This window comes from Saimiri boliviensis, chromosome 16 (genome assembly GCF_048565385.1).
Source record: "Saimiri boliviensis isolate mSaiBol1 chromosome 16, mSaiBol1.pri, whole genome shotgun sequence".
Taxonomy (NCBI): Eukaryota; Metazoa; Chordata; class Mammalia; order Primates; family Cebidae; genus Saimiri; species Saimiri boliviensis.
Window position 1 is genome coordinate 50,794,877 of NC_133464.1, and position 25,310 is coordinate 50,820,186.

The following is a 25,310-nucleotide window of genomic DNA, read 5'->3' on the forward strand; positions in this document are numbered from 1 at the left end:
AAATACTTCCCTTTTGGTATTTAAGATGTAATACTGAAAACCTCAAACACTGAGTTTTCACTTTCACAGTAATATACTGTAGCTAAAAATTCAGATATTTTTTGAACCTGTTTTTTGTTTAATTAATTTTATTTAAACTGTCATTACTGATTATCAGTGTGATTGCTCAGTATGAGATAATACTCAGTAGGGTGCTCATTTAGCTTCCCCTAAAGATAAGTGATATTAATTTATAAAACTTAGTATACCCCAGACACAGTCAAAGCCATATTAATTAAGTGTGGTATACCACCTCCAAATGGCATTATAACAGAATCTCTTCAGGCTTGCATGTGTTTAACTAATTCTTCAACAAAGGCAAATAGTTTGTATATTTCACCTCTCTGTATTGTGTTTCTTGCTCAATTTTAAGAAATTTGTATAAAATTATGAAAATTTTACATGCAAATAGAAAGTGCACAAACTGTGATACACACAACCCCCAACCAAATTGCCAGATAACCAGTACTGGGGGATTCCTGTCAGATATTTATGTAAAAGAGTATTTTAAAGTTTACTCAAGTGTTCCATGGTGCCTTGGTTTAAGCAAGTTGTGTGTGCAATTTCATAAAAGATAAATTAGGAGTGATTTTTCCATGTGTGAATGGAGTCATAGTAACCTCTCTTTTAAAAAAATGAAACTTCTTTTAAAACATTTAAAATGATTTGATAGTAAAGCTCACTTTGCACCTAGCTTTGTTAAAGTGCCCAGATTTTGTAGAATCTACCTGGAGTGCTCAATAGAGCATGGAATGCTTTTACCTTTAGCCTGAGGTATTCACTAGATTCAAGTTGCTATTCCAGTATAGGAGGAAGGATTGTACTTATTTTTCTTTTATGATTATTTCCTTATCTTTTTCTTTTATCCTTTCGTATCTGGGAAAAGAAATAAAAGCATAATATTTAAAATATGAAATACTGATTGATCCTTTTATATCTCATATACTTTTTTTGACCACTGTGGATATAGAAACTAGAAGAGGGAGATGCTAATTTTTCCTATCTAGCCTTCATCCATCTATACTAGTGGTAATGTTCAATTTTTTTTTCCATTTGGGTAAAATTTATCCTTTCCCTAGAGTTTTAGGTGCTAAGCATATGGAGTAGGTATGATAATTATATTTTATTATTAATGTTATTACTTTTACAAATTATATTATTGATAAAAGTGTAGTTTTACTCCTGCAAACATAAAGGGCTGATGTTCTTCCTATGTCCTGTTTTTGAACTCAGTGCTGTGAAATTGTTAGGTACTAAAGTGTTTTGCAGCTTCTTCTTTATTTTTTAGGCATGCAGTTTCCTCACTGTAAGGATTAAACAAATATATTCAATCTGATGCTGCATTTCAAGCTCTTAGCTGGTGCTTGACATATAGAAAAGGCTTAGTAAATATTAGTAAAAATATTGTTCATTTTTATGACTTTTAGAGATTCTTATTTTAAAAAGTTTTGATTTTTGGTGAAAACTAAGATTTTCTGTCTTCTGTCACTCTTAGAGCCATTAGGTTATGCATTTCCAAATTAGCTTGTGAGGTGCTTAAGCTTATTATTCCCATTTATTGACATGTTTACATTTACAATATTGATGTTGCATTAATGAAGTTTTGCTTAATTTCACTTCATTATAAGTTTGGCATATTAATTACGTTACACTGTTTTTTTTTTTTTTAATTTGGGTGCATGTGTGTTCGTGTGTGTGTGTGTGTGTGTGTGTGCGCGCGCGCGCGTAAAGAGCCAAATAGTTTCTGTGCTCAGGAATTGATATTATCTGTACAGAAATGATGGCAATGAAGTACTGACTTGGAAGATAGTTAACCAGTCCCATTTCCTAAAACAGGTTTTCTTGTTTGTTTCTCTCTGTTATTTTTTAAAACAAACATTAATAATCAGAGTACAAATGTACATAGAGATTTAACTTCTGGACATATATTCATGTGGAGACAGTTTTATGTTTCTGAGTGATTCCAAAGTAGGAAACACTTATGGTGGTGAGTTAGATGCCACTCTTTTTTGCTATTATAATACATTTAACATCCCTCCTGCATTTTCTGTAGAGCTATATAATTACTTGTTTATGTGCTTGTCTCCTCCACTTGATAATTATTTAAGGTAAGTCTTATATTATAGCTCATTTATCTTTGTATCACCAACATCTAATAAACAACTGTTCATTGCACTTCATTTCTTTTTTGTAGATCTGGGATTTTATCCTAGAACAAGTTAAGAAAAAGTTATATGTGTATCAGTTCCTTACAGCCTGAAAAACTTCTTTTACACTTTTTAATACAGGTCTGCTGGAGACAGATGATCTCAGTTTTTGTCTGAAAGTATCCTTCTTTTGCTTATACTTATAAAAGGCAGTTTCATTGGTTATAGAATCTCAGGATAACAGTACAGTTGATCCTGGAACAACATTGATTTGAACCACGCAGGACCCTTTACACAAAGGTTTTTTTCAAATAAATATATTGGAAATTTTTGGAGATTTGCAATAATTTGAAAAAACTTGCAGACAAATTGATTAGAAATATCAAAAAAGTTAAGAAAAAGTTATATATGTTTTGAATATATTTAAATAATAGTCTTTTCTCAATACCACAAAATATTTACAAATCTATTATAAAAAGTTAAAATTAATCAAAACTTATGCACACAAACATGAACTAAAGATGGCGTCATTTGCAGTCAAGAGAAATGTGAACAAATGTAAAGATGGAGTATTAAACTATAACTTCATAAAATTAACTGTACCACACACTATACTACTGTATTAATGTTGTAGTCACCTCTGGTTGCTATTCCGGGGAGCTCAAGTGTGTTGAGTATCTACTTAAAATGTCATGTGACACTAATCATCTCCGCTTGAGCAGTTAATCTCTCCAGTAAATTGCATATTACAGTAAAAGCTGATCTCTTGCAGTTCTTGAGTATTTTTCATCGTGTTTAGTGCAATACCATAAACCCTGAGTAACACCATGGAACCCATACAAAGTGCCACTAGTGATGCTAGAAGTGCTCCCAAGAATCAGAGAAAACTCATGACATTACAAGAAAAAGGTGAATTGCTTGATATGTGAATTGTATAGATTGAGGTCTGAGGCTGCGTTGGTCACCATTTCAGCAGGCAATTTACCTTGTGACTAGATGATATAAACTTACAGTATTGATAAATATAGTATAGTATTGTAAATGTATTTTCTCTTATGATTTTAATACCATTTTCTTTTATCTAACTTATTGTAAGAATATATTAAGTACATATAACATACAACAAGGTATTAATTGGCTGTCTATGTTATTGGTAATGTTTCCTGTCAACAGGAGGCTATCAGTAGTTAAGTTTCTAGGGAGTCTAAAGTTATATGTGGACTTTGGCCTAATCCCTGTGTTGTGCAAGAGTCAGCCCTACCTTTCTTTCAGCACTTCAAAGATGCCATTGTGTTGTTTTTTTCCACCATTGTTTCTGGTGAGAAATTAGCTGTCATATCATTTTTTCCCCATGTATATAATGTATTTTTATTTCTCTGACTGTACTTGTATGGTTTGCTGTTTATTTTTAACTTTCAGCAGTTTGACCATGAAGTGCTAGGGGTAGGGTGTGTGTGTGTGTGTGTGTGTGTGTGTGTGTGTGTGTGTTTCTGTGTTTTGTATTCTTTTTGGGTTTTGTTGAGCCTCTTGGATCTGTGAATTAAGTTATACATATATATTTAATCAGTTTTGGAAAATTCTTAGTCATTCTCTTCTGAAATATTTCTTCTGTACCATTTCCATTCTCTCTTCTTCTTCTGAACCCCAATTACACTTGTGTTACAACATTTGATGTTCCATCGCAGATCTTACTCACTGTTTTTTTTAAATCTCATTATTTTGTTTGTGTTTGAGTTTGGAACTTTCTATTGATCTGGGTTTAGGTTCACTGATTCTTCCTCAGCTATGTCCAGGTTACTGTTAAGCTCATCCAAGAAAACTCTTCATTTCTGATATATTCTTCATTTACAATTCATCTGTTACTTTTTATTAAATTAGTTTCTGTGACTTAACTACTGAAATTATCCATCTCATATATAATGTCCACTCTTCATTATGTCCTTTTGGGAAAAGAGAATGCCCATTTTAGGGTTAATGTAGAGTTCTCTTTTGTTTTCAGTTCTACTTGTGGTTATTTCTTCAGGAAATCTCTCTGACCAGGTACCCTGCCCCAGCTTTAGATGGCACTATGGCATGCTCTTTGAAAGTCCAGATGTGTAATGGGAATTTATCTCTAGTCTTTTGCTGGTCTATGGCCTTTGGAGGGCAGCTATTTGCATATGCCTCACAGAGTATTCATACAGCTTTCCTGTTCTGCTCCAAGCCATTGGCATACTACTCCATTCAGTTGGTGAAGACTGGGGGAAAGCATTGGTAGGTGGGTGAAGACTTGCCATAGGGCTGGGACTTCATGTGGGGCTCCTTGAAATTCTAATGCTAGCACCCATGCAGCTCTCAATATTTCTTTAATGCCATGCTGGCACCCATGCAACTATCAATATTTCCTTAAAAATTTGGCTGGCTTTTCTTTATGCTTGTTTAACTTATTCTGCTTCCTCAACTGTTTGTTAGGGATAGGAGCAGCTTGTCATTTTCTGGTATTTGATTGTTGTATGTTTCCTTGGGTCCTCAGTTTTTGCTTGGGTGGACAACAACAGCAAAAATAACTTTGTATGTTTTCTGGTTTGTTTCAGTTGTTAGAATGAGAGCAGTGGTGTTTTATGACAACTTTCTAAATCCTGCAGGAAGCTGTTGTATTCTTAGTACTTAATGTTTAAGAGATGTTAGATGGACCATGGGTGAATGCAGTACACAGTGTTTTTCCTAGACGTTACCTTCATAGTAAATTTAGAAACTTATTTTGAAAGATAAATATTATCTGTACATCTCATTATTTGAAGAAATCCTATTTCTTTAGTGATTTGAGTAATCAATACTGTGACTTATTGTCCTTTTACATTGAGACTTTGAGGTATCAGGTATTTTTAATGGCTATACTAACTCTGTCCAATAAAACTGTTTGCAATGATGGAAATGTTCTAAATGTATTAGTATGCTAGCCACCAGCCACCTGTGGCTCTTGAACACTTGAAATGTGGCTAGTCCAACGAAGGAACTGAATTTTCAATATAATTCAATTTAATTTAATAATCATACATAGCTAGTGGCTACCATAATGAATATTACAGGTCTGTATACCGTGTACATGGTGAAGACAGTAGATTAAAAATGTATATTTTTTACATCATTTACAGTGATGAAAAACTCATGGAATCACTGTGCTGTTTGAGTATACTTCTGTTCTTGATTCCTGCTTCAGTTTAGACTTTTTGCATTTTTGATTGTTGAAACATTGTATGAGTCATGAACTGTATGAGTCTGGGTTCTTTATGAGCAATAGAACTTAGGAAATTCACATAATTTTGAATGAATGAATGAATACTTAGCTTTGTAAACTAATATCTATGCTTTTTTGAATATCAGCAAGCTATTTGATTATCTAGTTGTAGAAGAAGAAATCTCATTGCAACAAAAATCTAGCTTTATTTCCTAAGGTTTTCACCATTCTGCCCTGTAGATATTAAAGAAGTTCACATACATACCAGCCTGAACAAAGATAAATAGTTTATCAGGCCAATAAGCTATGAAGATATAAGTAGAATCCAATTCCTAACAATTTCTAAATCATGTTCCCCTCACACCCCACTCCAAGAGATAGTATGCATTATGGAAAGGGCAATAGGCAAAGGGACCAGGAGGGGGTGGGGGATGGGACACTGAGTACTAGTTTGGTGCCAACACTAAATTATCTAAGTAATCTTTCTAAAATGGCTTAATTTCCTAACATATAAAGCAGAGGATTTATATGTTATTAGAATCTCAAATTTATGTGTGGTTTGAAGATTAGAAGGAATCTTTCAAATTGTCTGATCTTTCTTTGATCTGTAGATAGAATGGTTCCTGAAAAATTTTTACCACTGTTTGTTATTATTTTCAATTTTCAATATCCAGTGTTGAATGCCTCTTGATGAAATCACAATGATAACATGTTTGGCCCTCTTTGTTTTTCTAATTTTTGAGATGAGATAAAAGTTGAGAAAGGAAATACTCACATGTTTGTCATTCTGTCTTTCTTTATAGCTGGACAAATTTGCCAGCATAAGAATCCCAGGCAGCAAGAAAGAGAGACCTCCACTTCCCAACCTGAAGACTACATTTGCAGGCAGTGATTGCTCAGCAGCACCTTTAGAGATGGTGGATAACTTTGCAAAGCCACTGTCAGAGAACGAACTCTTAGAACTTTTTGAAAAAATGATGGTAAGAATTTTGATTCTTCAGAAAATGTTTGAGGAAAAACCCGTAGCCTTTGCTCATCTTAATGAAACTCTAAGCATTTTTGATATTCGTATTCCGTGGGGTGATTTCTGATGTCACTTAAGATAGCACTTTAGCCACAAAGAGTTTTTGGATTACAGAAATAAGAAATCTGAAGAAAAACAACATACCAGGTTTCAGTTTTGTAGTGAGTGCATAAAAACAAATAATCTAAAGTATTGAATGGTATATTTTTGTCTTGAGTAGATTATCTAAATCAGCAGTCACCAACCTTTTTGGTACCCGGGACTGGTTTTGTTGAAGACAATTTTTCCATGAGTGGTTGGCGGGTAGTGGAGATGATTTTGGAATGAAACTGTTCCACCTCCGATCATCAGGCATTAGCTGGATTCTGATAAGGAGCATGTGCAGTTCGCCATGGGGTTTATGCTCCTATGAGAGTCTAATGCCACTACTGATCGGACAGGAGGCGGATCTCAGCCGGTAATGCTGGCTGGCCTGCTGCTCACCTCCTGCTCACTTCCTGCTGTGTGGCCCAGTTCCTAACCGGGTTGGGGACCCCTGATCTAAGTGGTTTGAGTCCATTCCATGTTAAAATGATAGTCACTGTGCTCTATTGTTGGCATTGTTACGGGCTGGATCTTAGACATGACTTGTTTTATTCCTTAGTTTTTAGGATAACCAGTTTCTTATATCTGTAGAGACTTGAACTCACTTTTAAGTCTTTTTCTGGGTGCCTAGCCTTTTTTTGGTTAGCCTTTGCCTCCGTTAATGAGGCTTCTATGAAGGTAACTCTCTTCACTACTACCTTTGAGGACTCAAGATCATAAAGTGCCCTTTGTTTTCTGTCATATCTGTACTATGTATTGAACTACTCACCTAAGTTGTCCATCCATGAGATTCCAGGCTGGTGCTTTTATGGTTCACTTGTGGCTACTGGGTTAAAAACGTTCATCATGATTGAGGGTGGCATCTGAGTAAGTGGAGTAAGTAACCCATTGATGTTAAACATCTATGGAGGCCACATTTTACTTCCACAAGTTAAAAGTACAACTACCAAGTACAACTGAGTATAGTTTATGCTAGTTTTCTGTTACTCTTAGCTAGGAGAGGGCTAATAGAGGACAGATGAATATCAGCATTTTTGAAGTATTTACAGAATACCTTTTAAATAAGTAGACCAGACCACTTGTTCATCCTTACGCAGGTCTACCTATAGGCATTAGATTTTTGTGATAAAACCCTCATGGAGTGACTTAGCAGAGTAAGATGAAATTGTTGTTTTCTCAGGACTGTCCAATTTGCTAAGGGATGAGATAGCTATAATTAAGGCCTTTTTAAAGAATAAAGAACAGGGCTGGGTGTGGTGGCTCATGCCTGTAATCCCAGCACTTTGGGAGGCTGAGATGGGCAGATTACCTGAGGTCAGGAGTTCAGCCTGGCGAACATGGTGAAAACCCATCTCTACCTAAATTGCAAAGATTAGCTGGGCTTGGTGGTGGATGCCTGTAATCCAGCTACTCAGGAGGCTGCGGCAGGAGAATCTCTTGAACCAGGGAGGCAGAAGTTGCAGTGAGCCGAGATCTCATCCCTGAACTCCAGTCTAGGCGACAAGAGTGAAACTCCATCGCCAAACAAAAAAAGGAACAGGTTCTTTCTTTTCTTTGCTGATTCCTTCAGTATATTACAATACTCTGTAGGGAAAAATCTGCTGTTGATTCTGAAGCTGAAAGGCTTTTGAAGCCGAGAAGGTTATTGCTACCTTCTTTAAATGTGGATTAGGATATTTTTCAAGCTTCTCAGGGTACCATATTTTTGACAAATTTAGAGCTATTTCTATGTCTGTGGAGAATGCTAGATTTAAACTAGCTTTAGTTTTGGCTTGTACATATCTATTACATTTTTATTAATGAAAATTCTCTTGAGTAAGCAACATTGAATAATCAGCCATAGTAACTTCTTAGCATTTGTAGGTACAGAGGCTTTATACCATTTAAAGTTTACATCTAGGTACTTTGCTTTGGCATTGTGCAATTTTTAAAATGATTGTTCTTATTTATCATTATCAAAGGTATTTAGTAATTTTTACATGAAGTAACAACTTTGTTTTGAAGAGCACCTCTTTTCCCTCCTCAAGATAGTCCTTTGAAAGACTGTGCTGACTGGATTACTTAACGAACGTGAAGTACAGTGTAATACTTCAACATTCGTACTCATTTCACTTGGGAAATTGATTTACTTGGTCTCTGGGTAATAGTCTAGTTTCTGTGTGCATCTTAAAAGTGGTGTTGAATTTTTAGTTATACTTAAAGGCTTCCTTCCCTCCCCCCATTTGTCTTTTGGCACTGAAATTCTAGCTGAAAGCCAATATTGGTTTCTGTATGACTATTAGATATGTGAAATTGTTGTGTTCATCACTAATTTACAACTTAGATTTCTGAAGTCAGTTTCAGTGATTATTCTTGAACTCTTTAAGTAGTTTTTCTGAATGAGGTGAATATTATAGGTATAAGTTGGAAGTGGCTAGTTTAATCTAGCCATTATATCTTTAAATCAGCCCTCTCAGCTTATTTCTTCTATAGAAAACCAGTTATAATCCAGCTCTCTGCAAGAAGCTGAATCTCAACACATCAGAAGTTGAACTCATCATATTTCTTAAACACACATACATCCTCTACACTGCATCCTCCCACCAAAATTTCTGCTTTAGTCTTAATTTCCTGTCTCAGAAGTCCACACTGAAACCATACCTGGGAGTCATACCTGATCTCATTAAGGCATTGGTTACATCCATTTACTTCTCGATCCTTATTAGCTCTTAATTTTATTTCTCCCCTGCTTTAGTTCAAGCTTTCATGATCTCTTATCTAGGATATTGCAGTGTTCTCTGCCATTTATCTCCCTCCATGCCTCTATTAGAGAACTATTATACTTTATTGTTATTTTTTTTTGAGACTGAGTCTTGCTTTGTCTCCCAGGTTGTAGTGCAGTGGTGTGATCTTGGCTTATTGCAACCTCTACTTCCTGTGTTCAAGGAATCCCTGCCTCAGCCTCTTGAGGAGGTGAGACTACAGGCATGCACTACCATGGCAGCTAATTTTTGTATTTTTGGTAGAGACAGGGTTTTACCATGTTGGCCAGGCTGGTCTTGAACTGCTGACTTCAAGTGATCCGCTTGCCTCGGTCTCCCAAAGTGCTGGGATTACAGATGTGAGCCATCACTCCTGGCCTTATACATACTTTTTATCTTAGTTCAGACGTTACTCTTCTTTAATTATCTTCCCATGCTCTCTCTGAGTTACGGACCCCTTAAACCTGCCTCTCAGAACTGCTTGTGTATGAGTACCTTGTGAAATTCATTCTTTTTTTTCACTTTTCATTTTTTACATGTCTGTTTTCCCATTAGATTAAATTCATGCAGTATCATCCACTGGTTTATCGTTCCAGCAAATGTCTGTTAAGTGCAGCTTCCAAACTTAAGATTTTTAGGTTACTATATTTCTCTTCACCTTTGATACTATACTTAGATGGAGATTAGCTTTAACTGCTTGTCAGCCCAATAACACAAAAACATTAAACTAATGAATGGAAGATAGCTTTTTTTAATGCATTCATGCCTTTTCTTATTTTCACTATATCAGTTGAGAGAATGAAAGCTATGCAAGAAAGCTCATCTTTCAGGATGCTATCATAACAGGCATTAAATGAGTGCTAGCGATACCAAAATCATTCTGACAAAAATTATTTAGATTCTCTGGACTTCCTATCTAGAATTGTGGTAAGGGAAAAAAAGATCTGATAAAATTGCACGAAGTACTTAAGTATGAATAGTGATGCTCTATTCTTTTATTGGGAAGATGTTTATCAGGCTTTTTCGTAATGTAGGAGAAAGCACACTTATAAGATGCCATCGTCATCTTATAAGCATATGTTTGAAGTATGTATGTCCTGGCAGTAAGAACTTAGATGACCTGCTATCTATATCTAACACATATACTAGTTTTTCAGTGGGGGAAACATAATTTAGATAATACCAAAGGCATTCATATTTGACTTTGAAACAATTTTCAGTGTATAACATAGAGTGAAATCTATTTTTGTTCTGTAGTGTTTTTTTTAATTATAAAGTATTTTGGGCATACAAAAAAAGTATAGAATATAGTATAAAAAATACCACCACAGATATAATGGAACTCCCTTGTGTAATTCTTCTAAACCCCACTTGTATCTTCTTTTCTTCCCTGAGGTGAACAGTACCCTGAATCCAATAGTTTGTTCCCATACATTAAAGAATTTTTTTTTCTGTATAAGAATACAATTGTATGGAATAAAACCTTTTTTCTTCTGATATATTTGATGGGAAATTTCTGATTCAATGCCCCATAATTCTCTAATACTTTAGTTTATATTTTCTACGAGTAAGGACTTCTTTCTGTATAACTACAATACAACCAGTAAAATCAGAAAGTTAACAATGATCAGTTTCTACCTCAGACACTATTCAAGTTTACTAACAGTACGAATACGCTCTTTATAGCAAAAAAGTCTAGTTGGGAGACATATGTTGCCCTCAGTTGTTTTCAAAATCTTCTTCAGTCTGGAATAGTTCCTATGTTTCCTTGTGAATTTTATGAATTTGACAGTTTGAAAGATTGCAGACGGGTTAATTTGTAGAACATCCCTGTTTGCATTAGTATTAGATTTTTTAAGTTTTGCAAGTAAATAAATGTAAACAGGATGTCTCATGCTTTAAAGAATTTATATTTTTCCGATTATAAATGTGACTGAATAACTTTTCATGTGCTTATTGCCCCTTTGGTCTACTCCTCTGTGATTTCCTGTTTATATTTTTGCCCATTTTGTTGTTTGAGAGTTCTATCTTTTTCATATTGATTTGTAAAATTTCCCATATAGCCTGAATAATACACATGTGTTCAGTTTATATGTGTTGTAAATATCTTGTCCTAGTCGGAATCTTGTCTTTTTACTTTCGTTAGGGGGGATGAAGAGCTGAAGTACAAAAATGTAAAATTTGTGGTCAGATTTATTAATCTTTTTATGGCTTGTGCTTTTTGTGTATTATTGAAGAAATCCTGACATCATTAATCTATTCTCTTAGATACTCACTTAAAATTATTAGAAATATATATCTCTGTGTCTGATGTGAGATGTGGATCCAATTTCTTTCTACGTAGTTTTTCCAGCAGCATTTATTGAATAGTTTGTTGTTTTTTATGATGTGTAAAATCTCTAACGTTATAGATCAGGTTTTTGCACATGTGGGTTTGTTTCTGAGGTTTGATTTTTGTCAGTCAGTTCGTTTGTCTAGTTCTGCATTTATGTCTGTTGTCTTAGTCACCACAAATGTATAAAACCTTAATATCTAAGAGCCCTTTTTCCAAAGGGAAAAAGAAGAGCTCAGGTGAACTGACAAAAATCAAATGTGACCATGTTCTTTTGATACTTTTGGTATAGAGGTGGGGAGTGTTCCTCTTGCTAAGCTTATTCCATGTTGCCACTCTTTGGGTACATGCTAATGACAGTCTTTCTTTATTCTCTTTAATTCTTGGTGTTAAACATTTATGAATAGCTATTACTTTGGTCAGGTAAATGAATGCCTATTGTGTTGAGTGTGCAAGGAATATCTTAAGGGTCACCAGGAGGCTGAATGAAAATAAAAACCAACAAAGACCCCTTTGTGTTAATTCTCTTAAGTGTTTATTGACTTCTATAGATTCCTACCAGCAGTTTATTTTAAGTATTAGTATTCTTTACAAATCTACTTTCCTGTATCATGAACATTTTCTATTTCTTACAAACTAAAAAAGTATATTAAGGCTTGACCAGATAAAATGAGAGAGGTTCTGTGGGAATGCTTTGTTCTGATTTATTACTTGTCACTCTTTTCCCTCTCCATTGGCTAGAAATTGAAAATTTCAGGGAAAGGTGGTTTAAAAGCAATCCAAATAATAATCCAAGTATGAGGAGGAAGAAGGAGAGAGTATAGTAGTTCAAGGCAATTATCAAGTTGATTCATGGGTTGTGTTTGTCAGGGGGATAATGTCAATGTTTAGTTGTTTCTTCTAGATCCAGATAAATGAGAAAATAAACGATTTAGGTGTATTGGATTTTGCCTGGTGGGATTTTGTAGCACCAATAAAATGGTTAGTGGGAGGAATTTTAAAGGGTAAATGTTTTGGTAATATTTCAGCATGCTGTTTTGCCAATTAGGAGCTGTGCAGGCAATTTGTGTATACCTGTGAAGGCCTTTTCTCAGTCATATTTTCTGTAGAAAAATTGGCCTTAAGATAAAAGTTGTATCTTGAGTCAAATGACCATCTTATCCTGTATGTAATTTATGAAGAAATTTACTTAGAAAAGTTGAAAAAGAAATATATGAATGAAAACCGTTTTTTATCACTGAAAGTGTTCTTATCTGTAGGATTACGTAACAGTTGTCTGTGATCATATGTGCTTAAGCATACACAGAATAATTCTGGCAAGTTTACATTCCAAAATAAATTAGTTGTGCAGCTTTCTGAATATTCAGCTCACTTCTTGTCTGTTCTGCTAACATTTACAGTATTTGAAAGAAAACTGATATTTAAATTTCTCTGTGTGTGTGTGTGTGTGTGTGTGTGTGTGTGTGTGTGTATGTGTGTATGTGTTCCTTGATACTGTATTAGGATAAACTGAAATGTGTTTTTCAATTAAGATAGTTTACACTCTGCCCATATTCTCCAGTTAGAATATTTGGCCAGAAAATAGTGTTTATGAGTTCATTATCAATCTCTGGGTAAATGTCATTCTCTGGCTGCTGTTCTATTAATGAGCAGCCAGAGAGTTTCTTTTAATTTTAAGGAGAATTGAGGAATCCAGTGTCTACTGGATAGTACAGTGGTAAGCCAACTCCACTATTGGTAAAACCAAAAAATATACCTTTTTTATAATGACATTTATGTTAAAAAATGATTATTCAAAAGTTTATATAAGGACATAGTAAAACTGATAGGCAAAAGATTTTATAGCTGTTTTATAGCTTCAATGTATTTATAGACATCTTGAATATAGAAAAGTAGTAATAAAGATATAACTAAGTTCCAGATTCTTGGTAGTATTTATCTTTTAGTTTTCTAATTATGTCTAAACCCAATCTAAGAATAAAATTTATTAAATTGTAGAACTAGGTAAGATTCATTTAGTCTGCCCTATTTGACAGTGTATAATGACCTCGAATGAGGTCGTGAAATCTTCTGTTTTTTTTTTTTATTTGGCACTAAGCCATTTATGGTAGTAAAACCCTTAGTGTAATAAAAAGCCTGACTATTTGATAATTGTGTGATGTCGAAGATGAATTCAAATGTAGTTAAGAACAGAATGACACTTTTAGCAGAATTCTGGATAAAATTGTGCTTATCTGATGTTGAGCTGTGTCACAGAGAGGGAATTACGGGATCACTGTGCACCTCTTAAGATGCTTAACCAGTTTGTAGTTTTAATAATATAATGCTAGCAAAACAGAGACTGCTACCAAGAATAATTATGTTAGCTTTAACCCCTAAAACAAAACATAATAATATTGAAGTTAGATGATTGCTGTTGACGTAATTGGAATTAATGTGTGGTTTTGCTATTGTAGTGCTTTCAATTTTTATCTTCCAGTATTATGCTTATTAGCTCATACAAATATTTTGGCCCATTATAGTACTATATTTCCTGTATCCATTTTGTAACACTAGTCACGCCCTGCCTGTCTGTAGTGTTTTTCCTTTTTGGCTGAATATCCTTCCACCTGACCGTCTTCAGCAACTTGCTGCTTGTACATATTCACTTAATTCTGCAAATAGTCAATCATTTTAAATTTAATCTGACTCTCCATGGTTTAACTGTCCCACTCAACTTGATGTATGTAAATTTAATGAGCATGCTGTCTTGTAAAATCCACAGCCATGAATGAAAATATTGAGTCTAACGTGTGTAATTCAGTTGAAAAAAATGTCCACTCTCTCATTGTTGTTCTCTGCTTGATTGCGCCTTAGCGCTCCAGCTACTTGCATGTGTGTGCACAGGTATTAAGTTATATCCTTCCCCCCTTCCGTTTTGCCAAAGAAAATGTGGATAATATTTATTATGTCCTATTAAAAAAAAAGCAGTCTAGTAGGGAGTTAGGGTCTCTAAAAATAGTAGCAAACTGGCAGTTTGCTGGTGTGTGGGAACTTCGAGCCCCATGCAACCTGTAGGAAGACTCTTTTGGAGTGTCTTAAAAGTTGCTTGCTTGACCTGGTTTCCAGGTCAGGGCCACCGCTGACCAATTTGGTCCTTGTGCAAATTACAAAATAGGTCTATCCTTTCATTCTGGGTGGGCACAGCACCACACAAGGTCATAAGTTTGGAAGTTTGGAAGGGATGATGAAGTGAAATCTGGAAGGGACCTTGGTCCCATTCATTTCTCAACTAGGTACTTCTTGGCAGGTGTGAGTCATTATATTGACTCTGTTCTACGTCACTGAGGTTTAGTGTGGTTCTGCTAGTGTTCCTGAAAAATGATGGATTTTTAGCTTGACCATCTCTGTGTCAGTGTCATGACCTGAAGATTTCTACCCCTGGAGTTGGAACTCATTCCCATTACTGTTATCTGAAGATTCTTGAGAATCTTCTTAGGAGCAGCAATTGCTTAGTGTTCTAGTCTAGGGCTGTATCATCTCCAGCTTCAGTTCCATTTCCCAGAAGATTACCTACATCTCATATGTTTTTCCTAAAATAGGATGAGCAAATTCTATTTGAGAACTTTTCTGATATCTTCTTTATTTAGTAAATATTTAAAAAGTGACCATGATGTTCCCTGCACTATGAAAGAGGCGTTAAGTATAGAAAAATTTCTTTTAAATGTTATCGTGAAGGAGAAAGAGAGAGTTACATATAAAGAGCCAGAGTTGAGGGAAGTTTTTTTGTTTAATTTTAATCAATTAAAGATTAACTTTCTTATGTATTGATACTGAACCAACGGAGAGAATTCAGTGAAATAAAATAGAAGAGGATAATAGATGTGTAATACCCTTTCTGAAGGTGGGAGGAAAGGGGATCTTGAGCATAAATGAACAAGAGGATAGATGCAGTGGTTGGGTAGGGAAAGATATTAGTGTGTTAATAAAGTGGTAAAACAGCAGGAAATGGAATTGTGGCTTTCCTTTCATAGATGGAATTGAAATTTACTTAGAGTGATAGGCAGAAGTAGTAGTTTCATAGTTCCTGGAAAATAGCCAAGATTTGAAATAAGTACCATATTAAATATGAAAAGAGACTAATAGGATTTACTATAAATGTTGTGAGAATTGATGAATCAACAGTTGGCCTTCATTGGAAGACATTGGAATGGTCAAGAAAGTGGAGGTTTTCACTGGGGTCAAGAAAAAGGTGGTCTGGGAGTGGGAGAAGTGACAAGATGGAAGATTGAGGTCATAGATAAAGATTATAGAGATTCTGATGATGCCTGTGGTGGAGCAGGTTTTAGATAATGAAAAGGTCCAGGTGTGGTCACGAGGACTGTAGCTGTGGACAGTGGAAGTGAAGGTTGCATTGGCAAAGAAGCCAAGGACACTCTAGGGCAGGCGTGCTCAATCTTTTAGCTTCCCTGGGCCAAATTGGAAGAATAGTTGTCTTGGGCCACACCTAAAATACACTAGCACAATAGCTGATGAGCTTTAAAAAAAATCACAAAATTTCATAATGTTTTAAGAAAGTGTTGGGCCACATTCAAAGCTGTCCAGGGCTGCAAGTTGGACAAGCTGGCTCTAGGGCCATTGTGGGTGATAGCAAGGTGTGGAGTGTCAGAGGAATCGACCCAAGTTGATGGCAGTGGAAGTGTTCAGTCAGATGGTACTAGCCCCAAGGAAAAGGAATTTTAGATGCTAATAGAGATAAATAATATGAAAATAAGAATGAGGAAGATAAGATAGAACAGAGTTCAAGTCTAAGTTAAAGAACCATGGTCAACTTGCAGAATTTTCCTAAATCTCAGCTCTCTCCTCAATAAAGAGGACATACCCCACATTAGTGAGGATTAGTTAAGTAAAGCTTATAAATGTTTAGCACACTGCCTGGCTCAAGAATTTGACCATCATTTAAGACTACAGGAATACCTAGAGGTCTTTGTAAAATGGCTCTGGGAGAATGGATGAGAAGATCAGTTCATAGAACAGGTTTAGAATGAAAATTGGAAATGTAAACAGTCGGAGAAGTTTGGGTTTTGAATGGAATTGTGTTACCTGTGTCTGACTTACTTAACTCTTCCTCTCAGGACCCTTGGATTTGTCTTGATTGTGGTTTCTTTAGTCCCCTTTCCTCCTTCACTTCAGTGTGTATTTACCATAGCCAAATAGGCTACAAACCTATTCTTTTTATTTAGATGAGGTAAAAAAAAAAAAAAAAAAAAAAAAAAAAACCCTCCTTTTTCTTCTTCTCCTTTTTGTTTTTTTAAAATAATGATGTTCTGTTTTTCTTTTTTTACCCCAAATCATTATAAAAAATTCTACTATTAAAATACTTCAATTTAATTTTTTAAGATAACTTTAGACTTACAGAAGAACTGCAAAAATAGTATAGAGAATTCTTGTATACTTTTCACCCAACTACCCCAATGTTAACATCTTATGTAACATTCGTACAATTATTAAAGCTAAAAATTGAATACTGAGACAATGTTACTGACTAAACTACAGACTTTCTTCAGATTTTGCCAGTTTTCCCACAAATGTCCCTTTTTTTTTCCTTCCAGAATCAAATCCAGGATCACATCTTGCATCTGTTTGTCATGCCTCTTCTAGTAAATGACAGTTCCTTATCTTTTATGACCTTGATTCTCTTGCAGAATTATGGTTACTTATTGTGTAGAGTTCTCTCAATTTGGGTTTGTCTGACTGTTTTATTTTTGAGATTAGTTTAAGATTCATTTTGGGATGAATACTACAGACGTGATCACCCTTCTCATTATATCATAGCTGGAGGTATGAAATATCAATATGTCTTATTATTGGTGGTGTTAGCCTGGACAATTTTGTTAAGGTGGCATCTGTCAGCTTCTGCCCTTGTAAAGTTACTATTTTTTCCTTTATCATTAAGGAGAGACAGGATATCTGCATGGTCTGAAAGCATCTCCTTAATTTATTTTGCTTTTTAGCTTATAATCTAATTCTATCATTTTACTTTTCAAATTGTTCCAGTTTTGACTATTTATAGCTTTGGCAGTTTGGCTCATGTCCTTTTGACACATTTTCTTTCTTCCTTCCTTTTGAGTACTTTTTTTAAACTTTCTGCTACCATGTTAATTTGGTCTTTTAAATTCTGGTCTTTTTGGATGGCATAGCTGTGTTTCTGTGTATTGAATGAAGAAAAAAAAGTTTTTCAAGTATTGTACTCCTGAAATCTATTCCTAGTGCCAGTCAGATTAGCACAGTAAAACAGCACAGTGATTCCATTTAGGTACAGATTTTAATTAGAAAGTAATTGGCCAAAGGAAAACTATTTTTTTTTTTTTGATGTTGCAACTCCCAGTTTTTTCTGGCAAAACTGTGTCTACACATGTACTGGTGGTCTCCAACATACAGCAGTTCGATGGAATGATTTTTGACTTTACAGTGGTGAGAAAGCAACATGCATTGTGTAGAGACTGTACTCCGAATTTTGAATTTTATTCTTTTTCTGTGCTAGCAATATGCAGTTTGACACTCTATTGTGATGTGGGGCAAAACCTGAGAGCTGCAACTCCCCTGTCAGCCATGCAATCATGAGGCTGAACAACCACCTGTACTGGGTCCCCAGCAATTTTTGGATATTGTGCTTTGTGTTTTTGCATCCCACTATGTCTACAAAATGTGCATCTGTGTATACAAAATGTTATTATAAAATAGCATTTGTGCTAGATGATTTTGACCAACTGTAGGCCAATGCAAGTGTTCTGAGCATGTTTAAGGGAGGCTAGGCTGAGCTGTGACATGCAGTAGGTTAGATGTATTAAATGCATTTCTGCATTTCAATTTTTAATGGCTTTTTTGGGACATAACCCTGTTGTAAGTTGAGCATCTGTATATTAAGGAGTACTATAAATGAGATAATTCAGAATGCATATTGTTAACATATTAACAGAACTTTAACATCAAAAACAATAACATGCTCTTCAGACGGGTATTAAAATTTTGAATAGGTGACTTGTCAAATAATTTTTTTCGAACGACATATATTCAGCCCAATAGCCAGTTGATAAATTTTTCCATATAAAGGGTAGAGATGTATTTCATATATCCATGGAAATTTTAACCTCTTTCAAATTACTCACTGAGCCTTATGTATTTATGTTTTTTTTATATTTCCTGTTAAGTATTTTACCTATAATTGACATTAGATGCATACATATATCAACATACTGATATATTGAGGTAAAACGGCCATTTTAGAGCTGTTTTAAAGTCTGTCTATGGTGTCATTTTGTACCTAGGCAGTGTGGTAGCACAGTAAAACAGCATGTTTTATTGACCTGTGTTTGAATGGAAGGATCAGTTAATCAGTTAATACACAATAGTTTATATTGCTCTTTTTTTAGGCCATCTCTGTGTGTTTCTACATTTATTCAGTTCTATTTGAAAGAAGTCTTATTTTAATATCCAGTGAGTTATTTTCAAATGGCATAGTGGGTACTGTTGGTACCCCCTCCCAGCCCCTTTTTACCAGGCTGGTGCGCCCAGGCCCCAGTTGATGAGCGTTGGCTTCTAATGGCTTATAGATGCCCTTTTCTTCAGAGATTGGCCCTCATCAAAATTAGGATTCTGCAGCTAATGACTAACTTGAGGTTGTTGAGGCTGGTTTCTGCTTCCAGGTCATCCTGACTGTGGTGCATTTCAGGGTGAAGTGAGAATCCACCAGAGGCCACTTTCAGTATGTCTTTTTTTTCCTCTTCTGTCTTACTTCCTTTACTCTCTTTATCCTGAGAGCAGCCCCACCTGCACCTGAATCCCTGTTTCAGGCTCTGCTTTTAAGGGAACATGACCATAGATAATGGAGATACAACATGATAATTTTGAGGAAATATAAACTAAGAAACATAAAAAAATGATCGCTTGCTCACTTTTCTCCCACTGACCGTTCCCAACTCCATTTTCTTAGATAGCCTTGGTAGATGCTTAACCCTTCTGGAATTTCAGCATAAAATATGGATATGCGATTTTTAGGGAAAAAAGCTCCCAATAAAATTTCCAAGGACTTTGTTACTCCCAGAAGTTAAGTGCTACTGCCTCATGGGATTTTCTTCTTTCAGCCTTGTTTTCCATAAATAGAAATTCAAAGTATATTCTAAAAATACTGTACCCCTCATGCTTTCATGCATATTTTTTTTTCTGTCTGCTGCCTCCTTATCTCTCCTTCTCTCTTTTTAAAGGACAGAGCTTTTCTTACTCTTTCAAATGCCATTTCCTCCTGGACATATGGAAAATGACCTGTTAGATGAAGTTACATGCCTAGTGGATATCTCACAAAGGTTTAGTGTGTTATGTAATTGATTCCAATCTTTTTGTAGTATTGTCTCAGTCCATTTTGTGTTGCCATAAAGGAATACCTGAGGCTGAGTAATTTAAAAAAGAGCTTTATTTGGCTTTCAGTTCTGCAGGCTGTGCAAGAAGTATGGGACCAGTATGGTGAGGGCCTCAGGGAGCTTCCACTCATGATGAAAGGCAAGGAGCAGCTGGTGGGTGCAGAGATCACATGGCGAGAAAGGAGGCAAGAGAGAAGGTGGTGGGGAGGTGCCAGGCTCTTATTAACAGCTTGCTCTCATGGAAATTAATAGGGTAAGAACTCACTTCTACCCCAGAAAGGTCACTAATCTCTTCATGAGGGACCTGCACTCATGACCCAGACACCTCCCACTAGGCCCCTACTTCCAACACTGGGGTTCAAATATAACTGTGAGATTTGCATGGGACAACATCTGTATTAGAGCAAGTATTATTTGTCTCCTTTTTGTTTTTTACACTAGGACTGTCATCATTACTTTTGTCAGGAAGGTGGGTACCATATTTAGACAAAAGTGGTGGGATAAACCAGAGAAAGCATCTGGGAGAACTTTGGGTGTCTCCTTTAATTCCATATGTATCACTCTACTAGTCAGAGTTCTTCAGAGAAACAGAACCAGTAGGATGTCTGCCTGTCTGCCTGTCTGTATGAGATGGGATTTATTAGGAGACCTCACTCACATGATTATAAAGGGTGAGAAGTCCTACAGTATGCTGTCTGCAAGCTGGAGAATCAAGAAAGTCAGCAGTGCGGCTCAGTTCAGGTCCAAAGTTTTCAAAACCAGGGAGGTTGTTGCTGTAACTCAGTTGGAGGCTGAGGTGGCCTAAGGCCTGAAAATTCCAGGGAGGGTGCCACTGGTGCAAGTTCCAGGGTCCAGAGGCTGAAGAACCTGGAGTTCTGATGTTCAACGGCAGAAGAAAGTTGTTCCAGTTCCAGAAGAGAGAGAGAGAGACTTAGCCTTTCATCTACCTTTTCAGTTTATCCAAGCTGTCGGCTGATAAGATGGTGCCTGCCCACACTGAGGGCAATCTTCCTTACCCAGTACACTGATTCACGTGCCAATCTATTCTGAAAGACATACCTAGAGATAATGCTTTGCCAGCCATCTGGGTATCCTTTAAGCCAGAAGACTAACCTAAAATTAACCATCACACCTAAAAGTAACCAACCCCCAAAATTAACCATTACAACCACTTTCGTGTATGAATTGGTGTTATCACGAAGATGTCTTTCTAAAAAGAAAGCAGAGGACTTTTAAAAAAAATTCCTTCTACTATTCACCTTGAAATTGTATTTCAGTTTCAGCCATAACTAAAGGGCTTTCTGTTTTTTGGTATTCCGTATCTATTAAGTATTTTAATTTACTAAAGAGACTGGATAATGTTTGGTCATTACACTGAAAATAAAAATAAAGTGAATAATTTAAAACAGAATTTCCCAGTGCTCTCAGATTCCCCCACCTTTTATAACAGTTATCCTCTAACTGTCTCATTACTTTTTTCCTGTGGAATTTGTTATAGATAATGTTACCTATGTTCATAAATTAAGAAAATCAATGTCTTTTTGTACTCTATAATAAAATATATATTTCAATTTAAACAACTGGCTATGACCACTCAAGAAGGTATAGTAAATTCACACACATCGCTTCTTGGCCTTTTGGCTAAGATCAAGTGTAAATTCACACACTTGAATCTCTGCTTCATGCCTCTGTGAGTACAGCAGTGGCAGATTGATACAGCTATGCTGTTTTGGGGATTCAGATACCACCAACAGTATTTCCCTGGGACACCTACATTTCAGGAATGAAGCATAACTATTGGTAAAGCTTAAAGAAAGCACAGTGTAACTATAATTTACAGAATAGTTTGATTTTTGGAAAATTCAGTATAAAGTAAAAGCATGCAATACAAAGTAATATGTAATAATTTTACATTTTACTTCTATTTCTGGAATAGGAGACTGGCAGAACTTGTTTTTTAGTCTCAACCCTGCTGATCAGAAAAGAAACTGGTCCAGACGGCATTAAAAAAAAAAAAACAAAAAAAAACTGGCAGATGGGACAAAAGCAATCCCTAGCTGCCCTCGTTACTCATTAGCATAAGACACTCCCACTAGCACTATAGTAATTCACAAATGCCATGTCAATGGCCCAGAAGTTACCACCCCTTTCCTAGAAAATTCTAAATAACCAACCCCTTGATTTACATTGACCCACCCCCTAATTTGCATACAGCAAAGAGGTTTTAAGTGAGAATAATTACAATTGCCAAGAGCACATACATTTCTGACTCTGTGCACACTGCCTGAGTTAGCCCTGTTCTGCATGGAGCAGCACTATTCAATAAAAGGTTGCCGTGTAATACCACCATCTTGCCTTTGAATTCTTTCTGTGATGTAGCCAAGAGCCCTCCTGGGCTAAACTCAGGATTTGGGGCTCACTTTTCCTAGAACAGTTCCATTGAATTAAAGTCTAGTCTTAGTTAAGGATGATTCTCTCCCTCTGTCTTTTTTGTGTATGTGAATCTCTTTATGGGGCACAGGTAGTTCTTACTGTACAGGTTAAACTGTGGTGCTACCCTTGTAAATGCTGCTAGCATCACCTCAATTATTGTGACAACTAACAAACAGACTTACAGAAGTTTCCAAAATTTCCAAAATGCTTCCTATATGATGTTAAGTCCTATTGAGCCTTCTCTCACTAGCTTAGAGAAAACAAAACAAAACAAAACAAACCATTATTCACATAACAGGGTGTTTCTAACTAGAACAGCAAAAGTGGCATTACTAATTACTACCTTTTATTGTAGTGTCAAATGGAACAGTTTCTATGATCTTAAATATTTCTATCAAGGTAAAATGAAGGGAATGTTGACTTTTAATTGCTTGAAGGGTTTGGTAGCCAAGAATTGAGTCAGCTGAAGGCATAAACCACAGCATTTGATGAATGTAGCACCCTTATAAAATCCGGAAGAAATTTGACTTGCTAGGCTCCATCGGTGATCCAAAGTAGGATTTTGTAGATCTATTCTGAGTAGATACGGAGTTTATATACATTCAGGTATTTCACATTGCATATCACAAATGACTTAGGGCTAGGTTCAGGAGGAAATTCATTTGAGCTGCCCTTCTCCTTTAGCCATTTCTGTCTTACTTCAGGCACCCTTTCCTTTGCCAGAACAGCCTCTTATTTCAGCAGCTTAATTAAGAGCAATTCATATATTTATGTGAATATATACCTGACTTGACTTTTTAGTCAAAATTAAGCCTGTAGCAAGATCTTGCATACTTAAACCCTTATTTTGGTTGGTGCTGTTGAGCAATGTTAGATTTTAGGTGGTGGCTATTTTTGTAAGTATAACTTTTATGTGATATGAACATTCAATAAATTAACTAGTTAACATGTTTTATAAGAGTAGGGAAAAGACAAAACTATAAAATGCTTTGTCTTTTGCTGGAATCAATACTGGGTATTTGATATGTGTTTTGGGGTATCAGAATCTGAAAATTGGTTGGTTTATTTAGTTTTTAATTTTTATGACACAAAGAGCAGCTCTTTCAAAGCAGTGCAAGGTAGCTTCAGGTGCAGCTGTTGTAAAAATAAATAAATATATTGAAACTGTGAATCCTAATGGCCTTATGAATGGCAGAAATCTGCAACTGTCTAATTATCTATAGTGATGTGAATATAATTTTATTTGCCTGCTGTGAATTTTAAAGGTTCATTTGGTAAGTGTTTTACCTGTTAAAATGATCTGGAATACTTTCTTCTCTCTCTCTCTCCAGCTCTTTTCTCTTTCCTTCCTTCATGCTGAACTACACGTAAATCATTCCAAAACAATTAATGCTGCTTTAGTCACAAATTATTGATTTTTCCATTCACAGTGCATGTGGAATTGCTGTTCTCCTTAGATTCTAAAATGAGGCATTTTAATTGTGTTTTCCAGGAAGATATGAATTTAAATGAAGATAAAAAGGCACCATTGCGGGAAAAGGACTTCAGTATCAAAAAAGAAATGCTGATGCAGTACATTAATACTGCTTCTAAGACAGTAAGTAAAACTGTCAAGTTGAAAAATACTGCTGAACATGTTTCAGTATGGAAAACAACACATTTGTCTAATGAAGTACTTAAGTTTGTGGGCAGCTGTAATCAGAGGGCTTTTGAATGCATAATTAAGGGCACAAGTATTATACATTTGTTTAAATTAAAAATATTTCTCATCTTATAACTTTTAAGCTGCTTGGGTTTTTTAGCCAGTTACATTGCTAAGAACCACTGTGGAGGGTCTACTCTGTCACCTTTCCTTGTTAGTGAATTAATATATTTATTGATTTTTTTAAGGTCACATAAATCAGAGCGATGTTTGTATTATAGAAAAGTGAGTCCGATTTTACTCTACATCTGGGTACATAACAATGGCTTAGAAGTGTATCTTTAATGTGAGTCTCCCTATGAATAAAATTATCTTGTAACAAATTATAAATGTTGGTATTGAAAGGAGCGTTAGGCCTCTGCATGGCTGCCAGTTTTCTAGAGAAACATGAAATATGTGGGTGGAAGTAATGACTAAATGTCTAAGAAACCATGACTGGCACACAGAATCAATTGCATTTATTTCATGGAACAACAAATGAGCTTGACTAGTTATATACAAATTGTGAACAAATGGATTGGATAAAAAATATGAAATGGAAGCCAATGAAGAAGCAATCAGTAGAAAGACAGTAGGAAATGATTTTGGCTCAATTTACAACAGAATTGGATTAGGAAAAAGTAGCTTAACACACTAGTCTTCCTTGTGTATTTTAACCTAAGTTCAGCTTGCAAGAACATAAGTTATTTATACTTTAACTCCACTTATCTGCTAGACCAGTCAGTGACTCTGAGGTATTTCTTTTGAAAGAAAGACTCAAGTGATGTTTAATTTTTAAACATGTCTCATGTTCTGGCAGCCTGCTCTTCAGGTATAGAAATCACTGTCCGTACTGTGCTTTTTTTAGTTCTTTATATATATGGGCTCTGTATTCTGCTACTATGATACCGATACTAATTGCCTTTGTCCTTTAATGATACTTATATATCACAAATTGGTATTGGGGGTTTAAGAGTCAGAGCTCTGGTGTTTTGGATCTGCTTACATATCTCTGCTTGGCTTTGGAAATCTTATTTTACAACTTTGATTGGCAATTTTCTTATCCATAAAATGGGAATACCTATATAGTGTACTTATCAGAGTTAAATCGGCTAGGCATGGTGATTTGAGAGGTCAAGGTGGGAGGATCTCTTTAGGCCAGGAGTTTGAGAGCTGCCTGGATAACATAGTGAGACTTTGTCTTGACCAAAAAAAG

The 25,310-nt window shown here is 35.6% G+C and overlaps 1 protein-coding gene across 1 annotated transcript in view; it reads left to right on the top strand.

The window, feature by feature from the left end:
• The window catches only part of DIAPH3 (diaphanous related formin 3), a 489,112-nt gene that overhangs the window by 51,575 nt on the left and 412,227 nt on the right, over window positions 1-25,310 (top strand). The window contains exons 3-4 of the mRNA XM_074387642.1: window positions 6,207-6,383; window positions 23,906-24,010. Coding sequence (XP_074243743.1) covers window positions 6,207-6,383; window positions 23,906-24,010 — 282 coding nt within the window. The remainder of the gene's footprint in view (window positions 1-6,206; window positions 6,384-23,905; window positions 24,011-25,310) is intronic.